At 42.3% G+C, this 13,324-nt stretch overlaps 2 protein-coding genes across 2 annotated transcripts; one reads left to right on the forward strand and one right to left on the reverse strand.

Annotated features, from left to right (window-relative positions):
- Window positions 1-2,077: 2,077 nt before the first annotated feature.
- Window positions 2,078-4,275, reverse strand: LOC124268077 (IgGFc-binding protein-like). Its single transcript, XM_046703096.1, has 2 exons — window positions 4,159-4,275; window positions 2,078-3,501 (listed from the first exon to the last, which is right to left on the reverse strand). Exon 2 carries the CDS (start codon window positions 3,358-3,360, stop codon window positions 2,272-2,274), a length of 1,089 nt encoding a protein of 362 aa, XP_046559052.1. The 5' UTR covers window positions 3,361-3,501; window positions 4,159-4,275; the 3' UTR covers window positions 2,078-2,271.
- Window positions 4,276-5,005: 730 nt separating this feature from the next.
- On the forward strand, window positions 5,006-9,397 carry LOC124268078. Its single transcript, XM_046703097.1, has 4 exons — window positions 5,006-6,098; window positions 6,982-7,203; window positions 7,325-7,519; window positions 8,161-9,397. The coding sequence occupies exons 1-4, from the start codon at window positions 5,462-5,464 to the stop codon at window positions 8,673-8,675; spliced, it is 1,569 nt and encodes a 522-aa protein (XP_046559053.1). The 5' UTR covers window positions 5,006-5,461; the 3' UTR covers window positions 8,676-9,397.
- The last annotated feature ends 3,927 nt before the right edge of the window (window positions 9,398-13,324 follow it).

A 13,324-nucleotide genomic window follows, 5' to 3' on the forward strand; every position in this document is an offset into this window, starting at 1 on the left:
GTACACAGGATATTATAGCAGAAACACAGGGTACGCAGAGGATATTATGACACAGAAACACAGGGTACACAGGATATTATAACACAGATACACAGGGGATGTGACGACACAGGGTACACAGAGGATGTTATAACACAGAGGATGTTATGACACAGAAACACTGGGTACACAGAGGATGTTATAACACAGAAAACAAAGGGTACACAGGATGTTTGAACGCAGGGTACACAGGATGTTATGACACGGAAAAACGGGGTACTCGAAGGATGTTATGACACAGGGTACACAGAGGATGTTATGACATAGGGTACACAGAGGATGTTATGACACGGAAACACAGGGTACACACAGGATGTTATAACACAGGGTACACAGGATGTTATGACACAGGGTACACAGTGGATGTTATGACACAAGGTACACAGAGGATGTTATGACACAGGGTACACGAAGGGGTGTTATGACACAGGGTACACAGGGATGTTATAACACAGGGTACACACAGGATGTTATGATACAGGGTACACAGGGGATATTATGACACGGAAACACAGGGTACACAGGATATTATGACACAGGGTACACAGAGGATGTGACGACACAGGGTACACAGAGGATGTTATAACACAGGGTACACAGAGGATGTGACGACACAGGGTACACAGAGGATGTGACGACACAGGGTACACAGAGGATGTTATGGCACAGAAACACGGGGTACACAGAGGATGTTACGACACAGGGTACACAGGGGATATTATGACGCGGAAACACAGGGTACACAGGATATTACAACACAGGTTACACAGAGGATGTGACGACACAGGGTACGCAGAGGATGTTATGACACAGGGTACGCAGAGGACAATATGACGGAAATATAGGGTACAAAGAAGACATTGTCACACAGAGACAAAGCTTTAATATGACACTGTCACACTTCATTTGGTAACAGCGACTTGGGCAGCGAAAATACTCGTAAAAGACCGCCTCCGTGGTGTAGTGGTTAGAGCGTCCGCCCGGAGAGCGGAAGGTCGCGGGTTCGATCCCCGAACGTCATACCAAAAGACGTTAAAATATGGTACTTGTTGGTCCCTGCCTGGCGCTCGGCATTAATGGGTACAACAAGGACTGGTCGGCTCGGAGTCAGTATAATGTCTCTGAGTGGGATAGTCATGCTTCACTGCGGCATGGTATCTCAGTGGGCTAGCACTATAAAACCAGCTTCAGTCTGGGCTAGTACAAGCAGCCGCACATACACACACATGCACGTCGTCATATGAGCGAAATATTCTCAAGCACGACGTTAAACCCAATTTCACCTCACCTCACTTGTTAGCAAAATTTATTACGCATACATATGACGTGAAAGGTAGTTTTGGGCATCTGAATCGATGAGGCTCGAAAAAGATCTAATCAAGTATTACATCTTTAGTTAAAAAATGGATTGTAATATTCAGAGCAAAGAAGTCGTTGTTGGTTATGGTAGTTCATAAAAGGTACTATTGGAGAGATGTTGAAGGACAATACAGTGAACTAAAGCACAGTGTGAGTAGAAGATCCAGAAATACGTCGGTGATATACAAGTTAATGTAAGACCTGTAAAGCTTAATCGCATCTAAAATGAAGGCCATGGCAAGAAAGGAAAGATTTATTATTTGAACGAACAATATGAAGATTGGCATTCTTTATTTCGAAAAAGTCTATTTACGAAGTTTATTCGCCAAGGATCTGTTTAGTACATTAAGGCTTTGAAGCAAATACAGTTTAATCTCTGTAATTTGACTCGTGAACATCGTTCAACTTTTTGGGGATACAATGACATACATCAACAACTTGATATCGGTAACCGCCTCCTCCGACAGACACGACCGTGTTGCTGAAGTCAATTGTCAAGCTCTTCTGACGGGTATAATCAGGTAACGTGTACTTATCTTAAGAGAAAGCATCAGTGGTAAGCCTATGTAATTTGGTTAATTGCGTGTTGGCTTTGAACGGGACTCATAATATCAGTCACTGGTTTAGTCCAGTAGCCCAGACACTGCTGACTGCATTAGACAAAAACACAAAACAGTCATAAATCAACATGCCAGAAAATTTATTTTATCTAAATATTTTGCTTTGTTTGTTTTAGATTTTTTGGGTATGTTTATTTTTGGGGGTAGATATTCCGCTTGTATCAAACAGAATGGATAGTCCTTGGTTCCTCGGTTAACGGGGATTTACGGTTTACATCTGTTGGAATACGTGCTTACCAAAGAGTTTCGTTGATTAAGAGTTTGCACTAAAAGGTGTCAGAAAGTATGCGTAGGCCTCGTAGGTGGCAAACCCAGTCATCTGCACGCCGAACGTACACGTCGGTGACCTGCTCTTGATTTCCGTCAGATTGTCGTTGGCTGAAATTGTTGTCACGGAGAACTGACGTGATCCAGCTTTGAAAGAAGTCCAATTGGCCTTGACCCCGATGTCCGGGATGCATTCAGATTCTGTGATGATGGTGGCGTTAAGGTTGAAATGTCTTCCTGCCGCCTGGATGTCGGGTATGACGTACTGTGACGTATATTCTGTGACGGGAGGGACGAGGGAGCCGAATACGTCATAACCCTGGTCGTTGCCAGCAATCTGGGACACCAGGATTGACTTGGAGGCCGAGATGAAGACATTGTCGTCGGTGGAATGGTCTTCTTGGTGAACCTGTCTTTCACCAAGTACAAATGACGTGGTTGTTTTCCCATATATGGTAACGTTCGTGTCATTATGGGCTGCTACAATGCGAATATTGTACTTGTCCATGTTAATCACCTGTGGTATTATGTATTCACGCCCCCACTGCGATAGCGGTCGTACCTGATTCAGAACGTGATCACCATGGTCACCCGGATATAGAAGTATCACTCCGCCGGAATATAAAGCTACCGGTTTACTACTTTTGATATGTGTACCTCCGAGGGTACAATACACTCCCTTCCCTGACTGAAGAGACGCCACTTGGTACACATCTCGGGCATTCAGTACTTTAGACCCTCCGTTACCGAAAAAGGGACAGTTAGATTTAATGTCAACACTGACCGACGTGTTATTCTCTATAGCAACGACCCCAAGCATGGCGTTGTTAGGGACGGATGGGATGATGTACTCGGGCTGCATGTCAAGTGATCTGGTGGGAAGGATGTAAAAGGCAGATGCTGCTCCAACATCCTGGTCCCTGGTGCTCATGCCGTATAGCTGGACATTTTCGGTACACTGGACAAATATGGCCCTCTTCTGAACGTACATTCCGAGATTGTAGAATTTACCGCCAGGCAGATCGAACTGTGTGAAAGCATCCTTGGTCTGGTTGAGTGTAACTTTGATGGACATTCCCGTCGTCGTCTGTGACCGAGCAGGTGCCCCCTGACTGACTTCGAAAATACAGGTGTCCAGTCACCGATCTGCCGTAGAGGCTCACGTAGTTTGGAAAAAACGCTACAGTAAATGTTTTGCCTTCATAATCGAGTCTGCCTGAAACGATGAAAAGCAAAACAGACATGCTGTAGTATATCACAATGTATACCTCCGTATATATCAACTGTTTGTCACATAGTTGGTCTTTCACATTGTTAGTGTCCATAAGATATGTTTAAGTGCCAAGTTCCACCCAACTTCCTGAATATTTAGAAAAAATCCATGTTTATGTTTCATGATTTGAATTTTACGCTCATCTTAAATGAATTTTATTTGTATCATGGCGTGTACACTGGGCGAGTTGACTCCCTAGGGATGCATTCCCCAGACCTTTAAACCTTTGCTGAAACCCCCCAGTAAGGTGCACACTCACTGGGCGAGATGACTCCCTAGGGATGCATGCCCCAGACCTTTAACCCTTTGCTGAAACCCCCCAGTATGGCTATGGTGTCGCCAAACCAAGAATCATAATCAGGTAGATTCAAGATTCGAATCTCCATTGGCATCCTGGCATTGGTAGGGGACGCAACTTTCCAGATCTTAGTGTGTCGGTTTCGATACTAGGCTGACACCGCCCTTACGGTTAACTCAAATTCAAGATTACGTAAAAGTCAATTATATCTAAGACTTCTTACTTCTATAATCATTTTTTTCCAGATATTTTATCAGTGCAAATGTTCATATGTGAAAGAGCACACAGTCAACGTTTCCTACCTTCAACCTGTAGTAGAGGGAGGGCAAGGATGATATAGCAAATGAACATATTGAAGGCTTCTACAACACACACCTTGCACCATGTAATACTACTGTAATGCTGATAATATGGGAAGTTGCATATGTTCGACCTATATGCTACACTTGCTATATGACACAAAGAAACGGACCGTGGACTTTGGCTTCAGTCTTATCACAATACACTTGGCCATGGCTTCACTATATAGTGTTGCGGACTTGAACGATCTCTTTACAAACTTGGAAGTTGTGATCGGGATACTATACCTAACTCTATCTTTGAGATCTTATATATTTTGGTTTTGGATCATTTTGTTTCTCTCATATTTTTTATATATTTTGTCTTCTGTTTTGTTGTCAGTTTGGGGTATCTGACATTAGTTTTGTTGATGACAGGATGACACCTTGGTTTGTTTGTTTGTTTGTTCAAAGACGCACTCCGCGATACGTCAGTTACATGACGGCTGTCTGTAAATAACTGAACCAGATTGACGTAGTGAACATCAGTCAACGGGCACGATGCACCAGTCAGCGAGCAATACCCCTTGATCCCGTTAATCGTATGTTGACACAACCAGTTTCTTACCAAATCTAAACCCGACATTCAGGGTGTCATGTTATCGTGGACATCAAATTTAATCATTTTACACACATTGTTTATTGAACGCAAATATCGATCTTGAAATACCTCGAGTTAGTGATATGTAATCACGGCTAACGGCCTCACGGTAAACACGCAGCTGACGTATATCAAGAGCCCCTGATCACATACGCGCTACAACGGGGACAGGAGGTAAAACTGACTGTGCCAATATGATATATTACAGTTCAGAAGCTCATAATACAACGAATGTATTACCTCGCTTAACGCAAGGGGGCCCGCAACAGGCAATACTGTAGCCGGCAGTACCATGCTTAGTCTGCCTGTTTGGACTGCTGTCTTAAATATGGGGATATAACTGCGGCTGCCCGAAGACAGTAACTATACATGTGGAGAGTGCTTTAACAGGTTGTGTAACTTTAATGTTGGCAGTGAAGTGTTTGTTTCTCTAAATCAACAAACATCGGCGTTTGATCTTGTTGTCACAGGTCATGACGACAAGGTGTTCTAGATATGTGGAGAGTTTGAGAGATTTAACCCTCAGCGTTATATTCAATAGAAGTAGGAAACAGTAATTATTCAACAGTGTTGTTTTGTGAACGCTTTCAGTCCGGTACACGTTATCCACGTAGCCTTATGGTGTAATTCATTTGCAACGTCTTCAATGACATAAACACCGACGTCATGCCGCTGCTGATTAATACACGTGCTGAGAAAGTTAGACGACTCTGCCAGGAAGGGAGTAAAAAGGACGTTCCAGAACAAATTGAACTCTTTACAAAGGCGCTAGCTGAAGCAAAACAACTTAGCTCAAACAGAGAGCAAAACGTTTGTATATGTCGTCTTAACCTTGCCACAGCGTACGTCCACAGTGCTGACAGCATCCGGAAAGGTATAGACATGTTGACGGCCATGACAACAGAGGCGGAGACACATCACCCCGCCATCCTTGGAGACATATATTATTACAAAGCTGTGGGGATGATGCGTGTGAAGGGGAATGGAGACTTTACACACAGAGAGTCAGATGCTATCCTAGATGCTCTGTATCGCGCTAAGCACTATGATGACAGTAGTGACTCAGATACACCTCTGAAGAAACACATCCTGAAATCTCTACTGCGTTTCGAACGCAGAGACAGCGAGCGTTGTGAACTCCTGAAACAAAAGATTCTCGCGTTCCGACAGGACAAGGAGTCAGCAGATGAGGACACCGTGCTTCAGATGGTGTGTGAATTGATGAACCTGTTGTTGAAACGTGACCCATCGGAAGCTAAAAAGGATGGACCGCTCTATATGGCCGTTATTCCTGAAGACAGTTGTAAGTATGTAGCTGACTTCCATTAAAATTTAACTCTGTTTGGGAACCGTTTGCATGATTTGGATCGACATAAAGATATGTGTCTATGTGGGCATGATTAACCCCGAAGATTGGTAACCTGTACTCGTTGCTATGAACTATACCGTCTGAATGACCGGAATGTCTCAGAGTAAACGGGTTTAATATAGGTCAAAATGAAGAGTAGTGATAGGCAGACTTTTGGGACAGAGGTTCATGCAAGCATTTATGAGAAGTTAAGAAAGAGGCTTATACTATTAGAGATACCCAGCTTAGAAATGATAAGATGAATAGTGACGGGTGAATTCCAAAAGTTTACAAAACAAAACAAATGAATGCAAAATAACTACAGTGACGGTTCACAATAGAGTTGCAGTAGAATTGCAATGGCAGTACCAAATAAAATAACAGGGATGATAGCAGTGAAGTTAATAACAATATTATTTACCTAGAAACAACAGTGGTTAAACTTCTTAAGTCCAGGGTGAAAGTATGATCTTCAAACAACCGATGGTCGTCATATAATTTGAAATGATAGATACTTGCGCTTGCTTGTCTTATAGTCTTGAAATGCTTCCAGAAAATTCTATACGATGCCGGATTTTCCGGCTGTTCTAGAAGATTCCAAATGACCCTTGATCCCAAAAGTATTTAAATATAGTGACATACACACTAGTGAGCACTACAGTTGTAGAAACAATGTAGTAACCTATCAATGACTAACAATGTCATATAACAACTGTTTGTCAATCAAACCACACTGTATGATGCTGTAACAATAGCATGTCGAACTATGAGTGTCAGTGGTTAATACCTGATGAACATATGCAACAACACTGACATGGTTCATTCCTTATGAATAAAGGTGACAAAATCTCAACGACAACCTGGTGTGACCTTGGACTTATCTCCACCCAAATACAAGAATACGGAAAGGCTGTGAGGTACTTCGAAAGATCTCATCATAAACTTCAGAAGTCTGACTTATGTAAGGACCTACCACAGCAATGTCTGCAGATGCGCCACAACATAGCAGCCGTGAATCTTCTACAGAAAGACTTCACGACAGCAATCAGTACATACGCAGGTACAGGTAGATTCCATAATCATCAGTCGAATAAGTCTAGAATGCAAAGGTTACGGTGAACGAAATGTCTTCATGGAAGATGAGTAGGGAATTACTGTTTTTTTTCTTTCCAATGTCACAGGCGAAGATGGCGAGAAAAGTCTCGATGATCTCCGAGAGGAGATCCAGGACAAGGATCTATTGTCCCATGCCTACTTAAACTTGGCCTTTGGGTATCTGCGACAGCGGTTCCCGGAGGACTCTTTGGGGCAGGAGAAAGCCCTGCAGCTTGCCTACACAAACTACAAGAATGCTCTGGACATACAGACTGAAACTGGTCAGTACCACCGTGTTTGAGCCATTCAGTAATGTTCAAGGTCTAATAAGTATGACATGCAGTGACTCCTAATTTCCAGTAACCCATGGGTATGGACTGGCTCTTCATAGATATATATATATTATTTTACAGTATATAGTGTATAAAATGTGCACAGTCCATGTTACACACAAAATGGTACATGTTGATGTCTGTGGCCTGCACAACTGCTCCCAGGCACCAGTCCTGATATTCCCATTATCACCATTGGTTCGTCAGCACCATGTACGTATACCTGGCCGTGGGTTTCACGAAAATTGGTGACTATGGCCTCATGCAATCTGGGATGTCTTCCTACTTTCCTGAATTCCCTATTAAACCTCGTTCTCTCACTCATTCAATCATCATCATCATGATCAAGCATCATCATCATCATCATCATCATCATCATCAACTGGACCCCTGAATATCCGGGTTAGAATGGTCATGGTCTCACTGACTTGGTTGACTTATGTCTTCGTATCCCAATTGCATACATCGAGGCTCATGATTGTCTGGTCCAAATTCGATAATTTACAGACCGCTGCCATATAGCTGGAATATTGCTTAGTGCGGCGTTAAACAAACAAACAATTTAGAACTGTTCTATTTCCGTTGAGCAGGAGACATGGACGGGGCACGCAAGTCCCTGGAGGGTTTGGCCGCCACAGTACTGACGTTGAAGAAGTCGGTGAAGACCTTGGAGTGGCTGAAGCTGGAACTGGGACTGATGGACTACCAGGCTCCCCAGCTGAAAGTCGGGGAGATAAAGGACAAACTGGAAGCCATGAAAACTGCCCATGACGATCTTGTGAAAGAGACGGAGATGACATTTAATAGTCGAAAAAATTCTGTTCAGGGGAAACATAAGACCGAGAAAAATACAAGTTATGCTAAAACCTTTAATAAGAAACATGACCCTAAAGTGTCTGTTAAGAAGGCAGAATCCAGCTCAGCTGTGACGGAGGACGAATCTAAATCAGCTGGTAAGAATAATGTCGAATATACATCAGCTGGCATGGAGCCAGAATCTCATTCATCTGGTAAAAAGAGCGATTCACCAAACAAAGACATTGACAAGAAATCCCGTAAGAATGTGAAAGACAGAAAACGGGCCCGTGAGGAATTACCAGCATGACAAACGGACTTATATTTGTTGGTGGCTGCAGTATAACGTTTTGATAGGGATTAGTTCTTGAACATTACTTAATGAACCCTTTCCTCTGGAGTCTGCTTTTGTTACAACTCTGTAATACATAGACCATTAGAGGGACAAATAGTTTAATAATAAAAAATATATATATTCATATAGCGCTAATTCCAGTTAGTTTAAACTGCTCAAAAGCGCTTTTGGGCAATGAATTGTCCTGGGGAATATCTACAACAGTTAGTCTATATATGCACGGGGAGTTTGCAGTTCAGGCGTAACATTAGAAGAGGTAGGTTTTCAGGTGTGATTTGAATGTTTCTATGTTCTGAGAAGATCGTAATTCAAAAGAGAGAGAATTCCAAAAGATGTTCGGGCGGAGGGAACTGTCAGTAGGAGTTGGCTATCGGATCGCAATTATCTTGCAGGTTGGTATTTGTGAATAAGTTCGTTGAGTAGGGAGGTTTTTCAGAGTGGTATCCACGGAAAGTTAGAGCCAGTGTTTTGAACTTGATTCTGTCTACAGTCTTAAGACAATGTCGATTCTTCAGTAGAGGGGTGATGTGATCTGATTTTCTAGTTCTGATTAATCGAGCAGCGGAATTCTGGAGTTTGTTGATAAGACGATTTGGGAGGCCATAAAGAAGTGAATTGCAGTAGTCAAGATGAGACATAACACATAACACTTTGTTTAATAAACTCTTTCAAAGTAACACATTCACTGTCACCAATATTTCTGTTGTAGTTTGCTAGTTCCGATGTTTGTCAGCGACAGCATGCTGGGTTCTTTGACATTTAAAAAGACACGTCGTACTAAATACAGAGATATATGATATACTAGAAATATACTTCAGTATTTACGAGGTGAGGTGAGGTGAAATTGGGTTTAACATCGTGCTTGAGAATATTTCGCTCATATGACGACGTGCATGGATGTGTATGTGTATGTGCGGCTGCTTGTACTAGCCCAGACTTAAGCTGGTTTTATCGTGCTAGCCCACTGAGATACCATGCCGCAGTGAAGCATGAATACCCCACTCAGACACATTATACTGACTCCGAGCCGACCAGTCCTTGTTGTACCCATTAATGCCAAGCACCAGGCGGGGACCAACAAGTACCATATTTTAACGTCCTTTGGTATGACGCAGTCGGGAATCGAACCCGCGATCTTCCGCTCTCCGGGCGGACGCTCTAACCACTACACCACGGAGGCGGTCTGATTTACGAGTAGAAAATATGATTTTACACGCTCAGCTCGTATATGTAGTTGATACTATGCCTATTTTCGTCTGAAACATTCCAGAATAAAAACAATGTGTTTCGTTCACTTTACTGTTACTGGTGTTTTTAATTATGATGAACGTATGACAGCCATATAGAATGGTTTGATATCCTGGTGAGTGGGCGTTGTCAGAAATTTGAAAGGGGGATACAGTTGTGTGTAACATGCAGTTGTCCAAGTAAAAGCTTGGTCGACGCGTATTCCTGATTGGGTCGAACCTCGGAGATCTCGAAGTATTTGCTCAGGTTTGTCGTGACGGATGAGTGAGTGAGTGAACTATTCTACATGACTTTGGTCACGACGTGTCTGTTTGCTGTCGGAGAAGCCCGAAGATTGGGTCAGTGTGGTATACAAACAACGGCAGGCTATTATGTTGGAAAGTATCATTATCGTGGTGTGGTGGATCTTAGTTTCGAACTCACAAACATGGGTTTCTAGCATGTCTGTTGGTGGCAATCATCACGCCTCAATCTGCAAGACAGGACCACCCAGTCTCATTATTCGGATGTATTACAAGATCACTGGGACCTAGGGTTGACCCTCCAGCCAGGTATTTTAAAGGTATAAAAGATTTCACATTTGCCTTGCCCTCTCTTGTGTCACACGTTTCCAGGAGAGGTTCCCTGTATCAGCACCTCCACGGTACTACTAGTATTTGTTTTGTTTGTTTACATACACATGCATGTCATCAAAAATGTTTTATTCACACCAATGTTCCTTAAAACGTTTTCTGCCTTTCGTGATTGACTTTGAATAGGTATTTTCCGATTTAACTTGGTTTCTATGTGTCAATGATTCTTAACTACTTGATGCTGCTAAACACAACTTGCGTAAACATAATAAACATACCCAAACATTCCCCGGTGGTATGAGATACCTTCATGATCTATATGAGTGGCGCCCCTTTGCCGTGAAAGGATCCACTAGTTATGGATTCGAACACCAGATTAGTTTCAGTTACAAGTTTACATGTAGGAACCTTGTTTTCAGCGCCAAACAATGTTTAAAGACCCGGTGTCACGCTCCGCTTTGCATCCAAATTGAAGTGAAAGTCCATGACGCCACAAAAATAATGGCAATTTCGTGTCCGCACACTCTGAACAGTCAGCCTGTTTGCTAATGCCAATGACAAACAGTATTAATGGCAAATGAGTATCAACTGTTAGTGACAAATGTGTACAGGAGACACTGAAACACGTCCATGCTCACCACCCTTATGTAGTAGCGTCAGGATGTAGTGATTGTTCTAACAAGAACCACAAAGCCACTGGGGTGTGAGGCGGATGGACTTTTATTACAACGAATGTAATAAACAAAAGCTTTAGCCAGGTTGGTATGACCTGAGCTCCTGCATTCAATGCATAGGTGACACTGCTGGTGTTTACGTCATCTTATATACATGGAAAAAACAGTCCAGATCACCATGATCTCGATCCTAGAGAATATGGACTAAACCGCAACATGCCCGATGACAACCACATAAGATACTGACCAAGAGACTAGATGAAATTAACCTTTAAATACCTAATACCTTATACGCTTGGCTGAACAGAGAACAATAGAACTTACACACTAGTCTGAGCAAGGGACATGCTTTAGAAGGGATTGCAGGGAGAAAAGCATGCAGTGCAAATGAGTATTGCTGAAATAGATTACATTTAAGATTAGATTGATGTTTAGAAGGGCTAAGGGTGTGATATAAAATGTTGAATATAAAATTATTGATAAAATGATTAGACTTAGGTTATTTAATGAGATTGTATATCTCATCATAATGACACACAACTTTAAAAGATTCACATGTTTATTATATTTACAACTATATACAATACAAAGTTGAATCTGCCACACTTACACTTCCCTCTCCGGCCCATAACCACTTAAGAATCAGGACTGCATACGTTATTTAATATTCTGTACGACTCAGGCTACTTTCTCAGGTCTTTATGCTGGAAACATGCTCACTGCCCTTACACTTCCCTCTCCGGCCCCAAATCACTTACGAATATTTTATATTCTGTACGACTCAGATTACTAGTACTTTCTCTTTAGGCTGTCTTTATGCTGGATACACAAGTGGAAGCCAAAACATGCATGCAACACGTTGGTATAACCTGCATTCACACAAAGAAAGCTGATACCCACTCCTCCCCGGCAGCGGTAAATAACGCACATACTATGCAATATTCACAAGAAGTATATTGAACAGCTAAGCGTCTTCAGTACACGTTATATGTAACGCTTCACTGATTACATGATCATAGATATATCAGCGTTTTTCTTTGTTGGTTGTAAATAGAGTGTGCATGAACATTGAATGTATACAAACCAACACACATATCAACAGTGGAACAAGGTGACGTGGTAGTTGCTGCCTGAAGGTATGCAGTGGGCGGACGTGCAGTCATGCATGCGCACTACATTGGGTGTACCAGAATATATTAATACTGTCCCAAAAAAGAAACGCATAGGCGCTTTTGTATTTTAAAAATATATTAATTACCTATTGTGTTCAAACAATCGTCAAAATATATAACCAAAGTGTTGATAACATGATTTTACACAATTGCACAAGTGAAAAGTCGACTTTACCTGAAAATGTTGATTTTGATGAGATTTCTTACAAGAATTAAAAAGGCATCGCCACAACGCAACAGAAATCACCTTCCAGTTGAAATTGTGTAGCAAAGAGCATGCACTGTCTGGGTATAAAAATCCAGATTACCTTCGGCAATCGGCATCCGTTTTGAAGGAGTCTCAAGGTCAAATCACTACGCCAAGTCTTGGCGCTGCGACACGGAACATCGCCATTGAAAGAATGCACGCTGGAGATTACCAATTTTCTGTTGCCAGGCGTCTGAATGTTAGTCTGAGCACGATATCACGGCTTGCAGCTCGTTCCAACCAAACAGGTATAACAAATGACCGTCCCTGTACAGGCAGACCTCGAGTCACCACTGTAAGAGCACAGCAGCCAAGGTGCCTGGACTTCGGAGGATATCCGGTCAAACTGTCCGGACGTGTTGAGAAAGATTGGACTGAGAGCCAGGAGACCCGACGTCGGAACCATGCTACGTAGTCACCATCGCGTTCAACGTCTCCGTTATCTAAAATTATCCACTTGGTTGTATAGACATTGCCTTCTTCTCAACTGATGTAAAAAATCATTTTTTAAAGTCTGTTTGTGGTTATACATGTTTGAAAATACAACATTTTCGCAACAGATTTCTGGGTTATGCGTTTTTTCTTTTGGAATAGTATATTTCGCCTAGAATACTTGCAGCAACGCGCAGCAACTTACGCGTTCAGAATGATAGGCACATTACAAGCATGTTTCCTCCAAATTGTAGTATGT

The sequence above is a fragment of the Haliotis rubra genome, unplaced genomic scaffold (assembly GCF_003918875.1).
Source record: "Haliotis rubra isolate DU_JTF1 unplaced genomic scaffold, ASM391887v1 Scf136, whole genome shotgun sequence".
NCBI classification, from domain to species: domain Eukaryota; kingdom Metazoa; phylum Mollusca; class Gastropoda; order Lepetellida; family Haliotidae; genus Haliotis; species Haliotis rubra.